The sequence below is a fragment of the Gekko japonicus genome, unplaced genomic scaffold (assembly GCF_001447785.1).
Source record: "Gekko japonicus isolate JY-2015 unplaced genomic scaffold, Gekko_japonicus_V1.1 scaffold314, whole genome shotgun sequence".
Lineage (NCBI taxonomy): Eukaryota > Metazoa > Chordata > Lepidosauria > Squamata > Gekkonidae > Gekko > Gekko japonicus.
In genome coordinates this window covers 936561-959109 of record NW_015170284.1, presented here as the reverse complement: position 1 = coordinate 959109, position 22549 = coordinate 936561, and the positions used below count along the sequence as shown (strand labels likewise).

General features: G+C 44.6%; 1 protein-coding gene across 1 annotated transcript in view; it reads right to left on the bottom strand.

Annotated features, from left to right (window-relative positions):
• CACNA2D2 (calcium channel, voltage-dependent, alpha 2/delta subunit 2) overlaps nucleotides 1-22549 on the bottom strand; it is an 871471-nt gene that overhangs the window by 89892 nt on the left and 759030 nt on the right. The window contains exon 13 of the mRNA XM_015417855.1: nucleotides 16895-16973. Within this exon, the coding sequence (XP_015273341.1) occupies nucleotides 16895-16973 (79 nt within the window). The remainder of the gene's footprint in view (nucleotides 1-16894; nucleotides 16974-22549) is intronic.

Here is a 22549-nt window from a genome sequence, read left to right as displayed (position 1 = left end):
CCTTTTCCTTCGGGAATATTGCTTTAGAATAAAACCTCCACATACATAGACAAAAGATCCCTTGTTTTCCCTCTGGAGATCCTTTAACAGCTAATTCCCATTTCTCTGGGTCCAGTTCAGGTAACATTCCAATAGCATCAGACACCCTCCCCCCCACAACCATGTGCTTTCCACTGGCAGTTGGCAGGATCTGTAAGGACGATTTTTCTAGCACAGGGAGATTTTCTTCAAGTGAGGAAATCTCTAACTCATTTCTCCTTTAGTTAAATGCTCCCAATGCAACTTGGCCAGAGGCCTGATCTCTCTTTCAAGTACTATTAGAATATGTATGCCAGATATCAGGTGTGGAACCATCCATCACACAGCATCTCCTTTGGAAAAATGTGGAAGGTTCTGCAGCTGCTGCCCAGGATGGCTGCTATAGCCTTCTACATCTTTTCAAGTGGAGCACAGCATGATGGCAAAGGGCACAAGGCAGGCCACAGTGTAGTAATCATCATCATCATCACTATGCTCCATTAAGCATCCAAGGCTCTCAAAACACCTGTCTGTTCTCCTATCCACCAATCTATAGCATCCATCCATCCAGCACATCAGCTGACTACCATACAACTATCTCCTGATCTATATCCTCTGTAAACATACAGGGTTATCGATCTCTCTGTCAGAATCTGCTTACTTAGACAGCATATCTGTTTAGTAATCCACATATGAATGCTACAGTTACAGATGATGTTTTAATCTCTCTCTCTCTGTCTTCCCCTCTGACTTCACTCACTTACACGAGTGGTGGGGGTTCAGGAAGAAAAAGTAATCAGATGGTTAAAAGTGTCAGATGCCTAAACATGATCAGATGGTGTGTGGTCTAGGTGAGATGGAGAAGAAAAAGAGGGGGAGAGGCTAGGAATTGGCATATGACAACTGAGGGTGGGCTAGATGGTGAAGGGCAGGCAATCAAATTTCAGCATTTAAACATGTCTGCCATGACATGAGCTCCAGCCTTGGGCAAGTGCTAATAATAATTGTATGCATTGTGTGGAGAATAGCCAGGAGATCCTAAGATTGCCTGGCAGGCAGAAGTTCTAGCTCTTTAGCATTAGACACTACTAGGTGGTTTGCTAGACTTGTTTTTTTAAGGCAAGAGACATTTCAGAGATGAAATTAGGGTTGCCAAGTCCATCTTCCACTGCCAGCGGGGGGCTTTGGGGGTGTTCCTGGAGGGAGCGGGGCATTTTATGCTAGGAATTGGCATATGACAACTGAGGGTGGCCCGGCAATCAAATTTCAGCATTTAAACATGTCTGCCATGACATGAGCTCCAGCCTTGGGCAAGTGCTAATAATAATTGTATGCATTGTGTGGAGAATAGCCAGGAGATCCTAAGATTGTCTGGCAGGCAGAAGTTCTAGCTCTTTAGCATTAGACACTACTAGGTGGTTTGCTAGACTTGTTTTTTTAAGGCAAGAGACATTTCAGAGATGGTTTGCCATTGCCTGCCTCTGTGTCATGACCCTGGTGACCCTGGTATTCCTTGGAGGTTGCCCTTCCAAATACTAGCCAAGGCCAACCCTGCTTATCTTCCGAGATCTGAGGGGATCGGGCTAGCCTGGGCTATCCAGGTCAGGGCTTGGGCAAGTGGTAGCCATGCTTCTCTGGTAATTAGACCTTTATAGAGATTGTGCACAGCATTTGGATGGCTGGTAAACACTAGCTACCAAACACACCAAAGGAATAGTGTGAACTTGGCTACAGCTGTAATTCTGGAGTAGCAGCTGTGTTAGTCTGTTGCAGCAAAAATAAACAGGAGTCTTACCTAACATTTCTGCACAAACTCTTCAGTCTTGCACAGACTTCTGCAGATAACAGCCCACTTTGCCAGATGTATGCAATAGGACCCAATACTTGCCTCTGACAAAGTAGGCCATAGTCCACAGAAGTTTATGCTAAAATAAAAACTTCCTAGGACATAGGGTGCCACAAAACTCCTGTTGTTTTGGGGCCATAATGCCATATATGTTGAGAAAGTTAGCGAGGACAACAACACCAACGGCCCAACCCCCTTTTACGCTGCTTTATCCAAGAGAACACATCCTGTCTCAGTACTAACTTTTGTATTTCGAGTTTGTTCCTGTCTGCAATCTCATTCCTTACTTCCCACTCACTTACTGAGAAAAAACAAGGGAGCAGGCTTCACTTCTTTCTTCTGGTTGCTTCACTGACAATGGCAGCCAGTAGTAGCAAACCACAGGGCATTCACTTACTGCATCTGCTAAACTCTTTTCACTGGATGTCAGAAGCTCCTGCTGTCTTCAGTAGAACTCCTCCCTATGTGTGATGTCACTGCTGCTCTCAAAGCACCTTTGATGCCAGAAGCAGAGGCCTGGGGGGACTCACAGCGGGAGAAGACAAAGCTCTCTAGAAACAAAGGCTCTCCTACCCCTCCCAATGCCCTTCAAAACAAAGGGCACGGGGAGAGCAAAGCTGAGAACAGAACCCTCATCTAAAGGGGTGCGTAATAAATAAGTTTTCAAAAGGTCACTGAGAAAATGGAGACATGCAACTGAAAGCTGCAGGTGGCCATACATTTGAAAAACAAAGCAAAGGCAATAGGATCTTGCTGGCTCAAGTGGTTGCCAAAACCTTTGTATTTTAAAGGAACTCTCAGAAGCAGAGAAACTAGAGATTGCATAAAAATGCATGTAACATAACCCCAATTGCCTCGGGACATTAACGCTGAGTGAAACCAGTGGCGTTTGCAAGGGCTTGCGCACATCTAGAACCCCATGTGAGAAACCAGCCAGAAGGGGGTGACAGAGCTTCACCACACACATTTGCAGGTAACGTCTCGCTTGCATTGTCGGGCTTAAAACAAAAGCATTGGGATTTATATTTTCAAGAAGCCATGCCCTCTGATCTGAAAGCCCTTCTAACTAATGCCAAATGAGTACAGACTGGCTGTGATTGTGCTGGGATCAGGAAGAGGTACCCTGCATGTGCTGAACAAGGACAGATTCCAGACTGGCAGCTGTGAGAGTCTGTTGTAGCAAGAAAAATAAAGAGTCCCGTGGCACTGGAAAGACTAACAAATTTACTTTGGCATAAGCTTTCATGCTCAAAACTGTGCTCTTCTTTATGATTACTTCAAATGTCTTGGAGCTGAGCAACAGCTTCTGGGGTAAACCCTGGTGAGCCCTGGCTCAGTACAAATTAATTAACCTCACTACCAATTAATTAATCAAAGCAAACGATTGAGGCAGGAAACAGTTGTGCCTCTGGTGTAGAGCTCTCCAAGCCTGTTCAACAAAATGCTGCAAGCAGAGGTTGAGGATTGCTTCTGACATTATGTAACTTGATGTGTTCTGGAAAAAACAACATGTAAGGAAGTGACCAGAAAATGGCAGCAGACACATGTCTGATAAGAGTTTGTGACAAAAATCTAGCCAAGGCCTAGGAACCTTCTCTTTGCATCTCATCTTTACATATGACAAGCAGGCACAGCAGAAGGCCTCAGGATGCTACTGTTGACATTACTACTCTGAATCATTTTAGTAGCATTTTTAGTGTGCCTTATAAAATTTATCTCATACATACTCAAAACAGCCAAATGGTAGTGTTACCAGCTCTGCGTTGGGAAATTCCTGAAGATCTGGAGGTGGATCCTGGGGTCCTAGGGAACGGAGGGACCATCATAGAGTCCGCCTTCCAAAACAGCCATTTTCTGTAGGAGAACTGATTTATGTAGTCTGGAGATCAGTTGTAATGCCGTGAGATATCCAGGCCCCACCTGGAGGTTGGCAACTATGGGCCCTTACTATACAAGGTTTTTACACCTTGCTGCCCATGAGGCAGCCATTCAGGTCCTTCAGTAAGCACTTTTCTTTTCTCCAGTCCTATAAAGACTTTACAAACTAGTCTTAAGCAGTGGTCATTTTGCAGAAAAAGAGGTGCAGGAGCTCATTAGCATAACTCATTTGCATGTGCCACACCCCCTGACCTCACCGGAAGTGTGTCAGAAGGCAACACCCACCGCTCAGGCTCCACTGGACTGTTCTGGATTGCTAGCTATTGGCGGGATGGGGGACGTGCACACCTGTCCTCACAGAGGAGGGAGAGCTTGTACCTGAATAAAACTTGGTCTTAAAGATGCCACTGGACTGTTTTGGACTGGGGGGGGCCGGGGGGGGGCTCTGCAACTTACCTGGCTGCTTCTTGCTCTGGCTGAGGGTTGCTGGGAGCAGGGGGTGGGGCTTGTTGCATGTACCCGCCCCCTGGGCTCTTTACTGCCAGAGCTCCGCTCCTGTGCGCTACCCCAGGAAATGACCCCTGCTTAAGGGTAATTAATGCAACTACATAGACACATGAAGAAAATGGAAGTTTGGAATGTGCTAAAGCACCTGTTTGATCTGGCTTGTGTTGTTTACCTGACCATAATTCTACCCATTTTCGGCAGTCTAAGGCAGTGCAGTAAATGTAAGGAGCTGAGTGTGTGGTGATACAAATGCAGCTCCTTCATCAGGAATTCTGCAAGGGTCCAATCATTTCTTGATTTCTTGAGTTGTATGAATTGACCTTGTGCAACTTAAATCAAAATGCTTTAATGTTAATGTACAAGCACTGAAGTCCAGTGAAATGCATGTCATTGTGTATAAGCAATTGCTTATACGATTGCTTTCCACAGAAACTATTAGGTTAAACAAAGAGCACCATAGGGAAGGGGTACTTTAAAGGTATAAATGCAGAAGGAACCATATTATTGAACCTGTTCTCTCCATTTGCAAACATACTTTGGTGGCAGAATAGGCAATCGTCAGGAAGATGGACCAATGGTTTGATTCAGTTTCATTTGTTTAAGCTGCTACTCATATCCAAGGGGGGAGGGGGCAGTCCACCCCAGGAGCAGCTTAAGGAAGGCCTTTGAAAGGGGGCCCTGAAGCCAGCGTCATCCTGCTGCCTCCAGCTGAAAAGCTTCCCTTTTATTTTAAAAATGCAGTTCTGATTGCATCCACTAGGGGCGCAGGGAAGTCTGAGCATAGCAAAAAGCTCTAGGATTGGCTACACTTTCCTTTTCTCCAAGACTCAAGCAAACTTCCTAAACAGATCTTGCTGACGGATGCTACAGTTATTGCCACCCTGTAGGTCATTTTTTCCAGTCACCTAGTCTTCCATCTCCCTTTCTGTTATGTATTAGGGCTGGAATATTCCAGGACTGTTTCTACCAGAGGCTGGCTGAGCTTGGAGCTCTAGAACAATAGCCCACCAGGACTCTGGAAGGGACCAATGAGAAACTAATGTTATGTAAACAGCCTATTGTTGGGAGTTGGGTGTTTTTGGGTGTAGTTTTTGCATGCTATTTAAACAGGGCTGCTGCCCTGAAGTCTTAGTCTGGTTCCTGAAATCACTTAATAAAGTAGAGCTGTTCACTGCAATGCGTCTTGAACCCAGTATTTAACACTTTCCTTGCACCCAGTTCAGCCAGATCTTGTAAAGCAGTAGTTAAGAGTGTTGCAGCAAGATAAAACAACCTTTCCCTCTCTTAATTTCTCTTCCTCTTTTCCACACATTTCTCATGTGCTTCTGTCTCCCTTCACTTAATTTTTCTGTGTTTCCCCTTTATTTTAACTTTTTGGTCTCAAGACCTTCTCATCCCTATCCTGCTTGGTGACAGAATGTATTTAAGAGTAATATAGTAGCAAACCTATGTTGATATTATGCTGGATACTCTGTACATTGCACTGGGTCTGCTGGGGTGCAAACCCCCCTTCTGTTTCTACTGCAGAGATTCTCTGGTTTGACTTTAGTCCTTTGGAAACAATGGAGGATGGGGGCGCTTTGCAAAACAGGGTCCCCCTAGCACAGGGGTGTCAAACTCATTTGTTATGAGGGCCAGATCTGACATAAACGAGACCTTGTTGGGCCAGGCCATGTGTGTCATAAATGTAATGCCCGGTAGCGGAGATATAAACTTTATAAAAGACACAAACACAAAGGTTTTTGGTTTTTTTTACTTAAAATAAAAAATGCTTAAAACATTAGCACTCTTGCAATATTTTGTTTATTTAACAGTGTCTGATAACTGACACCTCTTGCTCTGAATTACTGCATCAAAATGTCTGTGCTGTTGCAATCTTGAGTATGCTGTTCAGATGTGTATCTGTAAGCTGCAAACCTACGATGACGCAGCAGCAGCAGAACTGGAAGAAGAAGAAGAAGACGCAGAAGACAGCCAGTTCCACTGCGGGCCTGATAGAAGCCCTCCAGGGGCCTGATCCAGCCCCCGGACGGCATGTTTGACACCTCTGTTGTAGATGTTTGGGATGGTCATCTCTTGGACTTCAAAATGGAGAACAGAAGCCCTACCAGGTACCTGCTCAGAACACAAGTGGTATGATGGATCCCCCCCCCATCAAGTCACAGCTGTAGGGTTTTCAAGGCAAGAAGAAGAAGAAGAAGAAGAGATTGGATTTATACCCCGCCCTTCACTTGGAGTCTCAGAGCGGCTTACAAACTCCTTTCCCTTCCCCTCCCTACAACAGACACCCTGTGAGGTGGGTGGGGCCGAGAGAACTCTGACACAAACTGCTCTTTTTCAAGGACAGCTGTGCCAGAGCTTGTGACTGACCCAAGGTCACATCAGCAGGTGCAAGTGGAGGAGTAGGGAATCAAACCCGGTTCTCCCAGATTAGAGTCCGCACACTTAACCACAAGGATGGTTTGCCCTTGCCTGCCTCCATGTCGGCCCTGCTTACCCTCTGAGATGTGACAAGATCAGACTATCCTGGGGTTATCTAGGTCAGGGCTAGGCTGAGAGTAATGTGACTGGCCCAAGGTCACCCAGCAAGCTTCCATGGCATGGATAGGGATTTGAAGTTGGATTTCCCAGATCCTAATCTAACACTTTAAGTACTGTACCTCGCTGGCTCTCGTGATAGAATAGTGTGTTGGAATTTGATTTTTTTTTTTTACTGGCATGATTATATATACAAAGTTAAATACAAGAAATTTTTCACTTGTCTGCTTTTCTTTTCTGGCCACTGACTACAAAGTTTGGATCCAGGGGCACCTTTAAGCCCAAGCTTTGTTCTGCTGCTTCAGACCAACATGGCTACCCACCTGAATCTATTTTCTGGCCATTGTTATTATTCATTTTATTTCATTATTATTAATGGAAATAATTTTCTCATACAGAGGAGGGGCCCTGACCTGGATAGACCCAGCCTTGCCTGATCTCGTCAGATCTCAGAAGTTAAGCAAGGCCAACATGGAGGCAGGCAATGGCAAACCACCTCCAAACATCTCTTGCCTTGAAAACCCTGCGGGGTCACCTTACTCAACTGTGACTTGATGGCAAAAGGGGGGGGGGTATGTATGAAAAAAATTAGCCATCCAGTGCCCAGTAGGCTAGGTATGCCACTATGCACTATGGCCATGGAGCTTGCAGTGGTCTGATGGATTCACAACTGCATCTTAAAATTGGTTAGTTTCTAAATTCAAGCAGTTTTGTGATGATCAGAATTTGGCATTGGAACTGTACAAATCCCAAAGGACATACAAATAACACCATAGGCACCTTGGAAAGAAGCAGTGAAGTAGCAAAAACTGATGTAACCGAGGAAACCATATAATTCCACTCTAACAAGCTTGACTTATAACAGCCACTTGGCTAGTGTGGTGGAAAGTGCCATCAAGTTGCAGCCAACTTATGGTGACACCACAGGGTTTTCAAGGCAAGAGACAAACAGCGGTGGTTTGCCATTGTCTGCCTCTGTGTAGGAACCCTGGACTTTCTTGTAGCTTGTACTAAATAAGAAATGCCTATATGGGATCAGGCAAGAACATTATTTGGTCTTTTTTTCTTTCTGTGTGCCACCACTGTCTACAATGGATACATACCGGGGCAGACCAGATACCAAAAAATGATTGTGAAATAATCCATTTTGCAAGGGTGTCCTCTAGTATTATGTCTTGAGGTTTTTTAGCAGTCATCTTTATGAGACCTACGTGTTCATGCCCTGCATAATGCCTGTGTTTCATGTGGAAGGCTGACTATTATGTCTCATTTTTCCAGATTTCCCCTATTTCCCCTGGGCCTCTTGAGGAATGCAAAGTTTATCAAAACAGTTGCAGGCATATAGTACTGTTCCCTGAAGGCTGCTAGCGTGCATTGCAACATATACCTGAACACATCCAGAAAATTGTAACAGGGGTTTATTTATTCAGGATATTTCTATTCTGCCCCTTCAGCATCCTGCTCCAGGTGGCTTACAACCATATAACAGTGTTAAAAACAAGCCATTAAAAGACAATCCATTGTTGCTAAATGCGAATCACAATGAGGATTAGCTAGTACATGAACAAAGGGAACCGAAGATTGGGAATGGGAGGGGAGGATAGCCTTAAAGGCCTGTGGAAGGGAGGGCTGTTGGGTCTCAGAACATAACCAGTAAAATAGCCAAAGTGAAATCATAGCTGTTGATGAAGCAGTATGCAAGCTTTTCGACTACATGGAATCCTGCATTTGTATATTCTGAAATCTTCCACATTCTTGCATTGACTAAAAGAGCTCACTAAAATGAACCACTGAACCTAATTTTTCTTCCTGATAGAAAGATATATGCACTTTTCTACTGGCAAATGATTAACCTGTACAGATTAAATCAGTGAACAGTAAGCAGCAGTATTTTAACAATGCATGTCAACCTCTTAGTCAGTTGTTTTAGATACAGATGCAAGATTTAGCATATATGCCTTGCATTTTGTACCCTTCTCATTCCCATCAACTAAAGAGGTAAAATGTATAGCAGATTATCTCTGGTTCAAGCTACTTCACAAGGTGATATTTGGACAAACACATGGATCTTATTCTCATTAACTAATTCCCTGTGCACACTGCTGCCCTGGCACATATCATGCAGGACTGTCTCTGTAATGAGGCCACATGAGGCTGTGTGGCTCAGTGGTGGGCAGCAACGTCCCACCCTGCCTTCTGCCAACCTTTTTGTCACTCACTACCTGCCCATCTGGTGGTGGTGGAAAGTGTCATCAAGTGCAGCTGACATATGGCGACCCTGTAGGGCTTTCAAGGCAAGAGACATTCAGAGGTGGTTTGACACTGCCAGCCAGGCCTGTAGCTAATGTGGGGCCCACGGGGCCCGGCCCCCTAGCATTTCTTCCGGGGCCCCTCCTTTCCGAGCTGCCCCCAAATTGAATTAATGTTATTATTAGCTTTGATTTAATTAGCTGTACCCCCCGAGGCCCCCTCACCCCAAAATCCCTAGCTACAGGGCTGCTGCCAGCCTTTGTGCAGCAACCCTGGACTCCCTTGGTGGTTCCCCCATCCAAGTACTAACCAGACCTGACCCTACTTTGCTTCCCAGATCTGATGGTCATAGTTCAGGGCCCTGCCGATCTACTCCCTGCCTATTGTCAACTGCAGGGCTTTTTTTGTAGAAAAAGCCCAGCAGGAACTCATTATCATATTAGGCCACATCTCTGACAGCACAGCTCATTGGCATATTAGGCCACATCTCCATGTTACCAAACATGTGCTCACCCAGCCACACCCACCTTTTGCTTCTTATTCGTTTTACCTTGTTTGTTGTCCAAACCCAGGGCTTTTTTGTAGCAGGAACTTTTTTGCATGTTAGGCTACACACCCCTAATGTAGCCAATCCTAATGAGTTTCTGCTGTTGGGTGTAGCCTGTAATGCTAATGAGTTCCTGATGGGCGTGGCCAACTTGGAAGCCAGCCGGAACTCCGTTCCTGTGCGTTTCTGCCCAAAATTAGCCCTGGTCAACTGACTGCCACCCTACCCAGAAGTCAGCGGGTTCTCCTTACCATCTTGCTCCCCAAAGTTTACCTGTTCCTGAGGCAACATCACTCAGTGGGTGGGGGCTAAGCTCTCTCTGTAGGGTTATGGGAACTCTCTTGAGATTCCTTCTTCTCATGAGGGTTTAGTTAGTATTTCTGTTTGCCAGCCAGTTCCCAGAATGATGGCTGAACCCTTGCAAGAGGAAGCAATTTCATGAGAATTCATGTAGCCCTACAGAGCAAGAATAGCTTATCATAGTATTTTTAAAGAACGCTGGGGCAGCAAAGAGGTAAGGGTGCTTATATTCTCAAGGAGCAGCAGTGGCAGTAGTGAGGTAAGTGGGCAGGCAGGTGGTGATGGTGGTGAGGCAGTGAAAGAAAAGCTGGCAATTTTGTCAGTGATGTCATGTAACTTTAGTTTTCAGCTTGCCATGAAAATGGTAATAAGGCTGCAGTAGGTTTTTTCCCTGTATATATTTAAGCATTTATAGACCAAATTTATATTATACTTTCTGGAGTTATAATTAGCAAAAGCATGCTGGGAAGGATCTTGCTTCCTAGGTACTGCAGTTGTGCGAAATACCAGCACACTGTTGGAATGCTGGCTGTTATTGAAACTTCCTCTCAGTTTCTAACTAGTTTCCTTTTTGATACCAGTCTTTTCTGGCTTGAATATGCTGCAGAGATATTGGAGACTTCTGTCTGCATAGGGGGCTGGAAGACCTCATTGGCCACCAAATAGAAAGCAGGTGGTGCTCTTGGCTTTGTTCTTGCTAGTCATGGAATGAACCCACTACATGCAATTCTGAATAGCAAGTGAAGAGCCCGCTTGCAGGGGAGGGCGGGATAGAAATCCCATGAAATAAATAAATAAGATGATGGCATCAGTGAGAATGGCCATTCCTACACTGGTAATTTGCCCCAAGTTTGATGCTCTTGGGAAGTGTTTCTTTTTTTCTGCTTCCCCACAGCATCATGGTGCTTCTGTGTACCGTATCACCTGGGTTTTCCTTGATGTTTTGGCAATCTTTCCCAGACCTGCTGTTGCAAGCAGGGGACCAGGGAAGCTCTCTGTAGGCTGCCACTTCTTCGGTATGGGTCTCTTCAAGAGGGCCCAGAGCACCCAACTGACCCCTTAGGTCCAGCCTTTCCCAGTAGGTTGTGCTTTTTATATGACCAAATGGCATGAGGACCCAGGCAGAATGGCCCTGGTCACATGGAGAATTTGCCACGCGAAAGGCACGAATGCTGGGCGGATTTTTGTGGCGCGATCACACGGCAACATCTGGCAAGCGTAGCGCACCCATGGCCAACCTGTGGCATGCCGCCAAAGATGCGCAGTTAAAAAGTACCTGCAAATGGTTTGCCATGGGCTGCAGACGGACTTGTTCAGTGTGATCGCACCGACATGTGCCTATTCCCTCCAGCCATCCTCTTTGCAGCGTACACCGAAGGATGAAACCCCGGTGCACCGCTGTTGTGTCTGATCGCATAATGGTGGATCAGAATGTGATGGCGCAAATAACCACGCCCCCCCACGTTTTCCAGCACATGTGGCTGTGGCCAATGTTATTTAAGAGGTCTAGTAACAACTGGTTTTCAAATAATATGTAGAATAATGGGAACAGTAAAGGTAGATAGGCAAACAAATAAATGAACCCTAATGCGACTATCTAGCCTGTTCCTAGTTGTCTCTAGGTGACTGGCTTCAAACCGACTCACCACTTTTGGATGAGGGATCACTCCACTGGCAGCATCCTCTCCTCAGCTCTGCTCCCTAGGAGTGAATCACCTCCCACTTTGGGCAACACCTTTTATCTCTTCTTCCCAGGCACCACCCCTTACTCCTCTACTGGTGTGAGTTTTCCATCTAAATTTCCTGTTAACCAGTCACCGGATCCAGGAGGAAATGTAGTCCAAGTATTCACTCCAGTACAGGCTTCCCAGAGCCACTTGGCCCCAAGCTCTAGGGATGCCAGGTCTGGGTTGGAAAATACCTGGAGACTTTGGGGGTGGGTCCGGGAGAGGGAGGGGTTTGGGGAGGGGAGGGGCCTCAGCATGGTACAATGCCGTAGAGTCCACCTTTCAAAGTAGCCATTTTCTCCAGGGGAGCTGATCTGTGTCAGCTGGAGATCAGTTGTAAAAGCTGGAGATCCCCAGGCCCCACCTGGAGGCTGGCAGCCCTACCAAGCTCATAACACCTGCTTTGCTGTGATGTTTTCGGAAAGTTTGTCTGGCTGTTGTATGGGCAGTAAGGTCTGGATTTTTTCCTGGTCTTGCTCTCACAGCAGCCATTTTTCCTGCCCCAGTGGTGGTCATTCTTCTCCCCGTTATTGGGAGGCTTGTGTATGTGTGTGTTTTAAATGAGCAATTGGTGTATTGATATAATGGTGTATCAATATTACATCAGCAGTTTTAAAAAATCGTTTGGAAAGCCCCCCATAGTGCAGGGTGTGTGTGTGAGAGACAGCCATAGGTACTGGAGCAGGGGAAATGTTGGAAAGATTGTCATCTGGAAGCCCTGTTGCCATCACTTTGCATTCTGTAGGGATGTGTTGCTGTGTGGAAAAGGCCAGTGTTTCAGCCCTAACATCTCCTCATAATACTAAAATTAGAACTCATTAGAAATTATTCCAGTTAAATGATATTTTGACACAAGGTGACTTCTTGATAAACAGATGTGTTCAAAAATACATTTTTGCTGAAAGCAAAATTCAGAGTTCCATTATTAAGTCCTTCTTAACATTGGGTTTTGTTTTCTTCGGCTATTGCTCCTCCCCATGTTAAAGTGTTCTGAGAAGGTTTGAGATGGAGGCTAGAAGTCAGATTGCCCTGAGTCCATGACACAGGTTATAGATCAATTAGTTAATTAATTAAAGTGCATTTGGCTGCACATGTGAATGCCATTTACTTCCACTACATTATTTCCAATTGGATGTACATCCAGATACACATTAGGGCACACTGAATAATGTGTGAGAATATATAAGCATATGCTTGGCCTCATGCCAAATCAGACCTCTGATCCATCTGCTTTACTGTGGTCTATTCTGACTAGCCATCGCCAGGCTCAGGATGAGAAAAAGTCTTCCCTAACACTTGCTGACTGATTTCTTTTAACTTTCTGGGGAAAAGGTATTGGAGCCATTAGTGAAAACTATCTATTCCTCCCTGATTGAGAGGCTCTCCTTTGAAGGAGGCAGTTACTAGACCTCTGCTCAAAAAACTTCCATTGGCTACGGATGAGGTAGCGAATTACAGGCCAGACTCCAATTTAACTTTTATAGGGAATTGACAGAGTGTGTGGAGGCTGAGCAACTTCAGGGTTTCCTGGGTGACGCATCTGCCCTTGGCCCATTTCAATCTGTCTTCAGGCCTGGGTTTGGTACCAAAATGACTTCAGCTGTACTTGTGGACAATCTTCATTTAAAGTTAGGCAGGAGACAGTCTTCATTGCTGATATTGTTGGACCTCTCAGCAGTCTTTGACACAGTGGACCACTCCATTCTTACCCACTGGCTTGAAAATGGAGTTGGTATTAAGGGTGTAGTCCTTCAGTGGTTTCACTCTTTTCTGTCTGACTGGAGACTAAAGTTGCAGTCAGACAGGCTTTTTGTGCTGGCGTTGCTGCTGCTCCCTAATGGATTTAAAATGCTTGATCAGACAGCAACATCTGTATCCCACCCTGAACTTGTTGGCCTCCTGCAATCACTGCACTCTGGTCGTGGTTTTTTCCCCGACACTGGTAAAATCAGGTACCTTATGGTTGTTTCCGGCTTCACCCTGCATTTCTGCCTGTCTGGACCAACTCCTAGCAATTTGAAGCTGTTTAGGATGTCTGAACGTTTTCCTTGCACTTTCACCATTAAAAAAAAAGTTGGCAATGTGTGCATGATTGGATCACCACTCCGTGTGTTTCAGCTCTCTCCTGCCTACAGCTTTGTGGCACACGGCATAGGGAAACGGATAAATTGACAAGATGAGTTTGTTTCAGAGAGGGAGGGAGGGGGAGGTAGTCTGAGAACAAAGACAGTGACTCCAGCTTTGCTCTAAGCTTCTAAATAAAAACATCAGCAGCACACAGGACACAGGACAAGGCTTCTCTATTCTTTCCCTCCACTGTTTTTAAACATTTCCCAGAAGCACAGTTTCAAAAACACTACCCTCACACTGGACTTCATTTCCCAGCAGCCTCCTCCAGTAATCCCATTGGCCACCATTCTGCCAGGAGTTTGAAGTGCTGATTCCCATAAGTGCTTGTGTGCATGCTTGGAAGACAAATGATTTTTAAAAAGCTGCTTGACTGCCTCACTCCCTGGCTGCTGCATCTGATTGATCAAGGACGAGGTAAACGCGCGGTGAGGAGGGTTAAGGGGGTGAGTCTGATCAAACTTTCCATTACAAAAAAACCCTGGATCAGTTAGAACCAGGGCCACACTGGATCAAACCACCTGTCTTCAGTGGAGTTGCAGAATCAGCTGGATGGAATTTATCTTGTGGAGTGCCACAGGGTTCTATTCTCCTACCCATGCTCTTTAATATATATGAGGCCACTGAATGAGATTGTCAAGAGTTGAGTATCATCAATATGCAGATAACATCTATATTTCAGTAATATAGATATTATAATATGAATGTATTGCATTATCCAAGCCTCCAGATGCATTCATCTTGGTTCTGAACTGGTGCTCTGAGGCCGTGGTCAGGTAGCTGAGGCAGAACAAACTGAAGCTGAATCCAGACAAGACAGAGGTAATGCTGGTTGGGAAGGCTGGCATTTTAGAGGGACTGACTCCACTTACATAAGAACATAAGAGACGCCAATGTTGGATCAGGCCAAAAGGCCCATCCAGTCCAACACTCTGTGTTACACAGTGGCCAGAAATACCAGGTGCCATCAGGAGGTCCACCAGTGGGGTCAGGACATTAGAAGCCCTCCCACTGTTGACCCCCCCCCAAGCACCAAGAAGACAGAGCATCACTTGCCCCAGAGCCCCTATCTATACCTTGTGGCTAATAGCCACTGATGGACCTCTGCTTGATCACTTGTCCTAGATGGAGTGATGTTGGCCTGTCTGGCATCGACCAGAGCCTGGGCCTTTTGCATTGTGGCTCCAGTTGTGTTGAATGGGCTCCCTGAAGAGGTGATGAGGCCCCCCCCCTCCTTGGAGATCTTCAAGGAGGCACTGCAAGCCCTGTTTGCCAGGGCTTCTGAGGGGGTTTGAATGGCAGGCATCTCTGGGGGGGATTTGGGGTTTGCTTTTTATTTTTTATTTTAATTGTTTTTAACTATTATTGTAAGCTACCTTGAACCAAGGAAAGGCAGGATATAAATGTTTTTAATAAAACAAATGAATAAATAACTGGAGATACCAGGGAAATGAACCTGGGATCTTCTTGGAAAGTATGTGCTCTATCACCAAGCCACAATTGTACAACTACAGAAAAGTACAGCTGGATTGGAGCAAGGTGCTTGGAAACTGGGACCCTTAGGGCCAATATCTAAAAGATCTGGAGTATGTGAAAACCAAAGACCTATACAGAGTTTCACTGGCCCTGCAACTCATATGAAGAGCCCTTAATGCAGGTACCAGCCCCTTTGCATGCAGTATTTGCACACTTGTGTTGCTTTTCTATAGAATGCTAGCATGCTATCAATTGCTGGCTTGCAAATCATAGAATCATAGAGTTGGAAGGGATCTCCAGGGTCATCTAGTCCAACCCCCTGCACAGTGCAGGAAATTCACAAATCCCCCCCCCCCCCACTGCCAGTGACCTCTGCTCCATGCCCAGATGATGGCAAAAAACCCTCCAGGATCCCTGGCCTAACTGGCCAGGAGAAAATGGCTTCCTAACTCCAAAGTGGTGATCAGCATTTCCCTGGGCATGTAAGAAAGAAATGCTCAGTGCGAATGGGTTGCTGCACAGGATACCTTATGCAGGGCTGTGTGTAACCTTTCACAAGTGTTCCTCATGTGTCCTCAGTACAGACCTAATGGCTGTTTGTTAGGGTTGCCAGCCCCCAGGTCCCAGCAGGGGTTCCCTGATTTTGGGGTTTTTGAACCACCCCACCCCCAAACAGGGTGTCACCACACAATGTCCCCAACACAATGACGTCACTCCCGAGTGACATCATCGCACTGGGGACATCATGTTGTGGCACTCTAGTTTTGGGGCAAACTATGGTTTTGAAGGCAAAAAACCCTAGAATTTTCCTCAAAAACCAGAGTGTTGCATGCGATGTTGCCAACACAATGACATAACTTCTGGGTGATGTCATTGTGTCGAGGCCCCAGAATGCCCCTCAAATCCCCCCACCGTGACAGCAAGGGGACCTGGCAACCCTACCACAGGGCCTGCAAGACAGAGCTCTTCTGCTAGGGTGCCGCCACCATTATAGAGCCCTGGCCCTTGGTTTTAACATCCAGCCGCAGGAAGATCTGGAGCAGGAGGATCTTTAGAGAGTACGTTGAAATAAGCCATCTTGAGTAACTATCTTCAGCACTTTATGAAACTGTATTAATAAGGGAATTGTTTTATATGGTTTTATGTGGTTTTAACGGTATTTTATGTACTGACTGTGAGCCACCCTGAGCCTGCATTGTGGGGAGGGCAGGGTATAAATGTGATTAATAAATAAATAAATACTGCTAGTGGCTATATTTTTGGCTGCATTTCTGTAGAGCTATATTTAAAAATCAAATAACTTTCCCATTTTTTCATTACAGTAATCAGTTTGAAAACAATATGGCACCAACCAACTTCTTCAAGATTTTAAGCCCATTTCTTGATTTTGAAGGAAAGGATTTTTTTAACATTTGAGAAGACTGGTTCGATCATAAGGCTACCCCATTGCTTGGAATTAATTATCTTCATGTAAATATCACACAAATTGTGCTAATTACATATAACTAATCTGTGAACAGGAACTGTAGCCCTCTGGCTCACGGGAGCAAATCGCTGACCTCTTGTTCCATCTCTGAAAAAATTAAATGTTTTCTGTCAGCAGAGAAAATGTCCCCCTACCCCCTATTTTACATGGCAGGCTAGTCAGAGGAAATTCTGCCTTTGAGTCACTCACCCTACCTTTGTTAGCGCAAGCCATCCACTGGAGGGGAGTGACATCGTAATTATGTTGTCCAACGGAAAAGGTGAACACTCGTACCTGTGAAAAAGTGCACAGAAGTCTTCTGTTAATACAGGGAAAAGAGATAGCAAATTGATGACAGAAATCTGGATCACTCCCCTGGCAGAAGATTCAGCAACCCTTACCAGAAGAAAACAACTGCTTCACTGAAATGCAAGCTCATATGAAAGAAATCCCAAAAGGTGCTCATGCAAACAGCCCACTGGAGTTCCATGGAGCTAGGGGTTATTCTACCGTTAAGGTTGATAGTGCTGGCCAAGGACCTGTCTGCATGACTACTGGCCATGGGGTAACTGCCCCACCACTCTAACCCTACCATGTGCCAAAAACAGAACTTTTCAAATGGCTAACATTTATTTATTTTCATTTAATTTACTTATGTACTGGAAGAGCACTTCTAGAACATTATCTGTACTGCAGCAGCAGCTAGAACACCAGCATAAAGCGAAGCATCATAACTAATTATTATAACATGAATTATTTATTTGTAAATGTGTATCCTGCCTCTTCCAAAAATGCTTAATGTGGCTATGAAACCCTTTAGCCATTGATATGTTTCGCTAAAGGATGGTTCCCACAACCCAGGTCATAGAGGCAGAAAAATGTATGAAAATGCAGGCATACTGGTTCCCAGCCCATTACCTACTGGTTGTGCAGCAGCTACCATCTGTAAAAAAAATGCCTTCCCCCAGTACAGTTGGTAGTGATGTGCCAAAAGCATAGTCCCATGAATGGTGGTAGATACATACCACCACCTTGGTATGCGCTAGGAGCTGGTCTGTGTGCCGTTTTCAAGCATCTGGTCACACGCTCTCTGATTTTGATAAGGGTTCCTAATGATAACAACTCTCTCTTGCTTGCCTAAAATTCCAGTGTCTGTCCTTGGTTGTTCTCATGCAGACAGACTGAGTTTAGAAATATTCCACCTATACCCATGCAAAGTCAACTACCTGTGCAAAATAAAGCAGCCTGAACTCCTGTCTGTTCTGCAGAAACTGGTGTGGCTAGTGGATAGCAACAGGATTCCTCTCAAGTACTAGCAAAAGAAAGGAAACATTTCATGAACCACAAAGTCTAGTTTCTGCTTTGGTCTATGGTGGTCACACTTCACTTTCCTTGACTGTTCTTGTCTTCACAGAAACAGAAAGGAGATATTTCTGTTCTATTTCCTACATCTGAAATCCCTGATTCAATTGAATAAGAACATAGCTTGCAGAAGATATCAGAGAGTCACTTCTCCACACCCATCTCTTTTTTCTCTTCTGCATAAGAAGGGAGAAAAGAGATGTACATGAGCCTGTTTGGAGCCCAATTACTTGGGTACTTCCACCCAGCAGCCTGACATTTCTATATAATTTCTGCTGGACACTCTCCAAATCCCATGACCATAGCAGTGTTGACAAGGGTCCACCCTTTCCTGTAATAATAGTTTGTCTAAAGTTTGAGAGGAAGTTCTCTCCACCTTCTTTGCTAGCACCTCAAGGTCACTGCAGGTAATAAAGGCAGTGCCAGCATGTTAGACGCCCCATTAAAGGGGCAGTGGCTCAGTACAGGAGCAGACAGGCAGGAAGATCAACTGTCTAAATAGCTCACATCAAATGAGGCGGAATCCAGCAATAAAGCATGAGTTAGCCACTTCCCCCTGCCCCCGTGACTGAGCTGATGCAGGTCAGACAGCTGGTTCCTTAGCTATTTGGTCATGTTTCTTGACTCATTTATAATGTTCCCTGTGCAAAGAGCTGGGCAGGTTGATGCTGTCTTCCACCCTTCACTGGCTCATGCACAGATTCTAGCTGAAAAAAGCTCATCACAGGAAAAAAAAGCTGAACTATAGGCACATGATGACTTCACTTGTCCTTCTTCCTGCCATAGTTCATGCTTCTGTATGGTATATTCATTCCAAGAAAAGAAACACGGTGTGACAGGAGTATATGCACTGTTCTGAGTATTGTTTCTTGAAATACAGCCATTCTGTATAACATCAGACCTGTCAAAGGTTGAGACTTCAGAAGAAGAAGAAGAAGAAGAAGAAGAAGAAGAAGAAGAGAAGGATTGGATTTATACCCCACCCTTCACTACCCAAAGGTGTCTCAGAGCGGCTTACAAACTCCTTTTCCCTTCCCCTCCCCACAACAGACACCCTGTGAGGTAGGTGGGGCTGAGAGAGCTCTTGACAGAAACTGTTATTTTTCAAGAACAGCTCTTATCAGAACTATGGCTTTCCCAAGGTCATCCAGCCAGGTGCAAGCGGAGGAGTGGGGAATCAAACCCGGTTCTCCCAGATTAGAGTCCGCACACTTAACCACTACACCAAACTGGCTCTGGAATCTGAATGGGGAATCTCTTGAAACTTGTCTTTTAGCTACCAACTGAGTGTTTCCTGATAGGCCTTGTGAATCTCATCATTTCCCCTGCCTTAGCTCCCAAGCAGAATTTAAATCTGCAAGTTTAGCTGCCTTTGTCAAATCTGAAATGTAACCAAATGTTTTTGCTTTGATTAAACAAATCCTGACTTAGTGGTCACTAGCTACACTGGAAACTGGGCTTTTTTCCTAGAAAGGAGATTCTTCTTTATCAGCAACAACAGGGGTGAGATCATTGTGGAATTCCTCCTCTTCCCTTCACCCCCAGGTAGATTAATAGTGTCAATGGTAGCCTGGCAGGATGACAGAGTCATCATCCCAGCCAATAACAGCAAGGAATATTTACTGGCTCAGCTCAAGGTCTTTGTGGGCAGTACTCTCATCCCTGCTGATTTAACTTGAAAATCCCCATTTTGATTTTGCTTCTCCTTCCTCTGAATCAAATTTATGGACCCTTATTTTCATGCCATTGGTTATTTCCTGAATTTTTCCTATTAAAATGAATGCATCTCACAACTGTTTTATGCCAATGGTGTATTAATAACTGTGAAAAAAATAGTGAAAAAAGTGTTATCTCTCTACTTTCCCCCTAGAATACCACTAGCTTGAAACTCAAAAACATTAAGCAAGGGAGGATATAAGTTGCAGAAGGAGTATTAATACTTTACAAGTAGGAAACAAAATCAAGTCCAGTAGCATCTTAAAGACCAACAAGATTTCCCAGGGTATAAGCTCATGAGTCAGAGTTCACGTTGATGAAGATCCATCAGCCTTACATCCAGGTCAGACAGTGGCAGGAGTCAGGATGCCCTTTGCAACATCTGACTTGGATGTAAGGGATGATGGAATTTCATTCTATTTGTATCTAACAAAGTGAGGTGTGACTCATGAAAGCTTATACCCTGGAAAATGTTATTAGTCCTTAAGGTGCTAGTGGATATGGCTACCTACCTGAATAATAATAACTAATTAATAATTATCATATGGCATTGTGTGTAGTATAACCAGGAGATCCTAACACTGTCAGGCAGCCTGAATTTCTAGCTCTTTTAGCGTTATGCATCACTAGGTGGCGAGCTAGACTTATTTTTTTGGGCTAAGGGAGCTCTAAAAGAGCTGTGACTGACCCAAGGTCACCCAGCTCGCTTCATGTGGAGGAGTGCGGAATTGAACCCAGTTCTCCAGATTAGAGGCCATCTCTTTTAACCACTACACCATGCTGGCTGTCCACCTACCTGAAGCTATACCTGAAAAGAAATTCCTTTTGCTTTTAAGTTTTTGAGGTATAACATTTTGACACAGTGCTGTATTACATTCTGATATCAAATATATATGGCTTCTGAAGGAATTATAAACATATCTGTTTTTCTTGAAACTGAGCAAAATTATATTGACTGCCAGACATTTGGTTTAAGTCTCAGTCTTTAAACCTTAAATTTAAGCCTGTACTGAGTGAAGAGAAAACTGGATTCAGACCTTCTAGAAAGTTAAGTCTTGCTGCTCCCAGCCCTGGTTATACCGTGATCTCCCTCAAATCTTTGCTGCAGATTTCGAGGGAATCAAGTCTCTCTGTGTGTGCCTCTGTTAAGTAGGTCAAGACTCTGGTCTACAGTCAGTCACTCAGAACAAACCGCTTGGGACACAAGGGGAGATAGAAAATTAGCTTTTGCCTGCTAACTGCAGATAATAACTGTATTCTTAATATCTGCTAGTATATGCTGAGTCACAGAGCACTGCACTGCCAGGAAAAAACAACACTCAGTACAAGCAAACTCCAAAGAGAACAACATCTTAGGATTTGCTTAGCAACTGACCTTATAACACATCTGTAGCTGCAACATCTCCCGGAGAAGCTGGAACAGGAGTTTTCGCCATGAGTAGTACATGTTATTGTGGAGTCAGAGGCTGCTTCCACACAACAGCTATTCCCCGTGCAGCTTTCATTGCCACTGAAACCGCAGAGGCATTCAGAGTGGCAAAGGAGCATCAACTCCTTGCTCAGCATCCTATGACACCATAACCCTCACCACCACCACTACTGGAATCATTTTTCATAATTGTAAGAAATTGGTACTTGATATATTGTGGTAGGTTATAATGATCTACTCCGAATTCACAGCTATCATTTTAAAAACTAAGTTTCTAATCCCTTTATTTGTGGAGCTATAAGGAGAAAGGCGTACCTACTCAGTGAAAAGGGCTAGACACTTATTTTTCCTTCAGTGAAAGCTGGGAACTCAGTGATGGTAGCAGATGGACTGTTATAACATCACAGCAATATGTCACCAGCCAATTTTTAAAAAACCTCCCACAGCCCACTGGACGTAAGGAAATGGCTTCAATGGACAGAAGGGAGGAGGCAAGGAAAATGTTGCTGATATGGCCAGGATTTGCAGAAGTGTGCACCTTCCCAACCCCCTTCGCACAAAAGTATGCTTTGACTGTGATCTTCCCAAAAAGATCATACCAAACCAAGTTTGGGAAAGGTCATACCAAAGTGGGGGAAAATCACATAAAATGGATAATTAAGGGATAACATCATATGGCTGCTCCCCCCAAAAAACCCACTCTGGTTTGGATACCAAACCAGAGCAAAACCCCCATATGGAAGCTCCCTGGGTGCCCTCTGTTAACAAGACACTGAAATAGTATGGAGGAGTCCCATAGCTTAGGGTAACATTAATGGGGGCTCTGCTTTGCATTCCATCACCATATGAAATACAGTAGATGGGTGTGCAAGAGAAGGGATTTTTTGGTGGTGTTGCACAGCCTTGTTCACAGAGCTTCTGCTCTTACTTAATTACTTTTGCCAGGTCGGGACAGTGCTACTTCAGTGCCCCTTTGATGAGGGTAGTAATGAATGATTTCTACCCTTGGGCTTTATTTTAATTGTATTCTGGTCCGCTGTTCTGTCTGTAGATTTCTTACTGCATTCAGTCGGGAAAAAATATTTTAATAAATAAATACCATGTCAAACAACATGGTTGTAAACTTTGATGGCATGGAGGTTATGGAGTCAGAAGAATGTGTATCTCATGCCATACAAATAAAGCAGTGAATAGAATATTTGGGGTTTTTTTTACTTTCATGGGCTTAGAGTTGTCAAGAGGGTCCAAATGCATTCAGGATTCTGTGGCAAGCAAGAGCTCCAATATCCCCTATATTTTCCACTATACTTCATTTGAGGAGTGCAGCATACTGCATCTGCATGTGTACATGACAGGGTGGCAA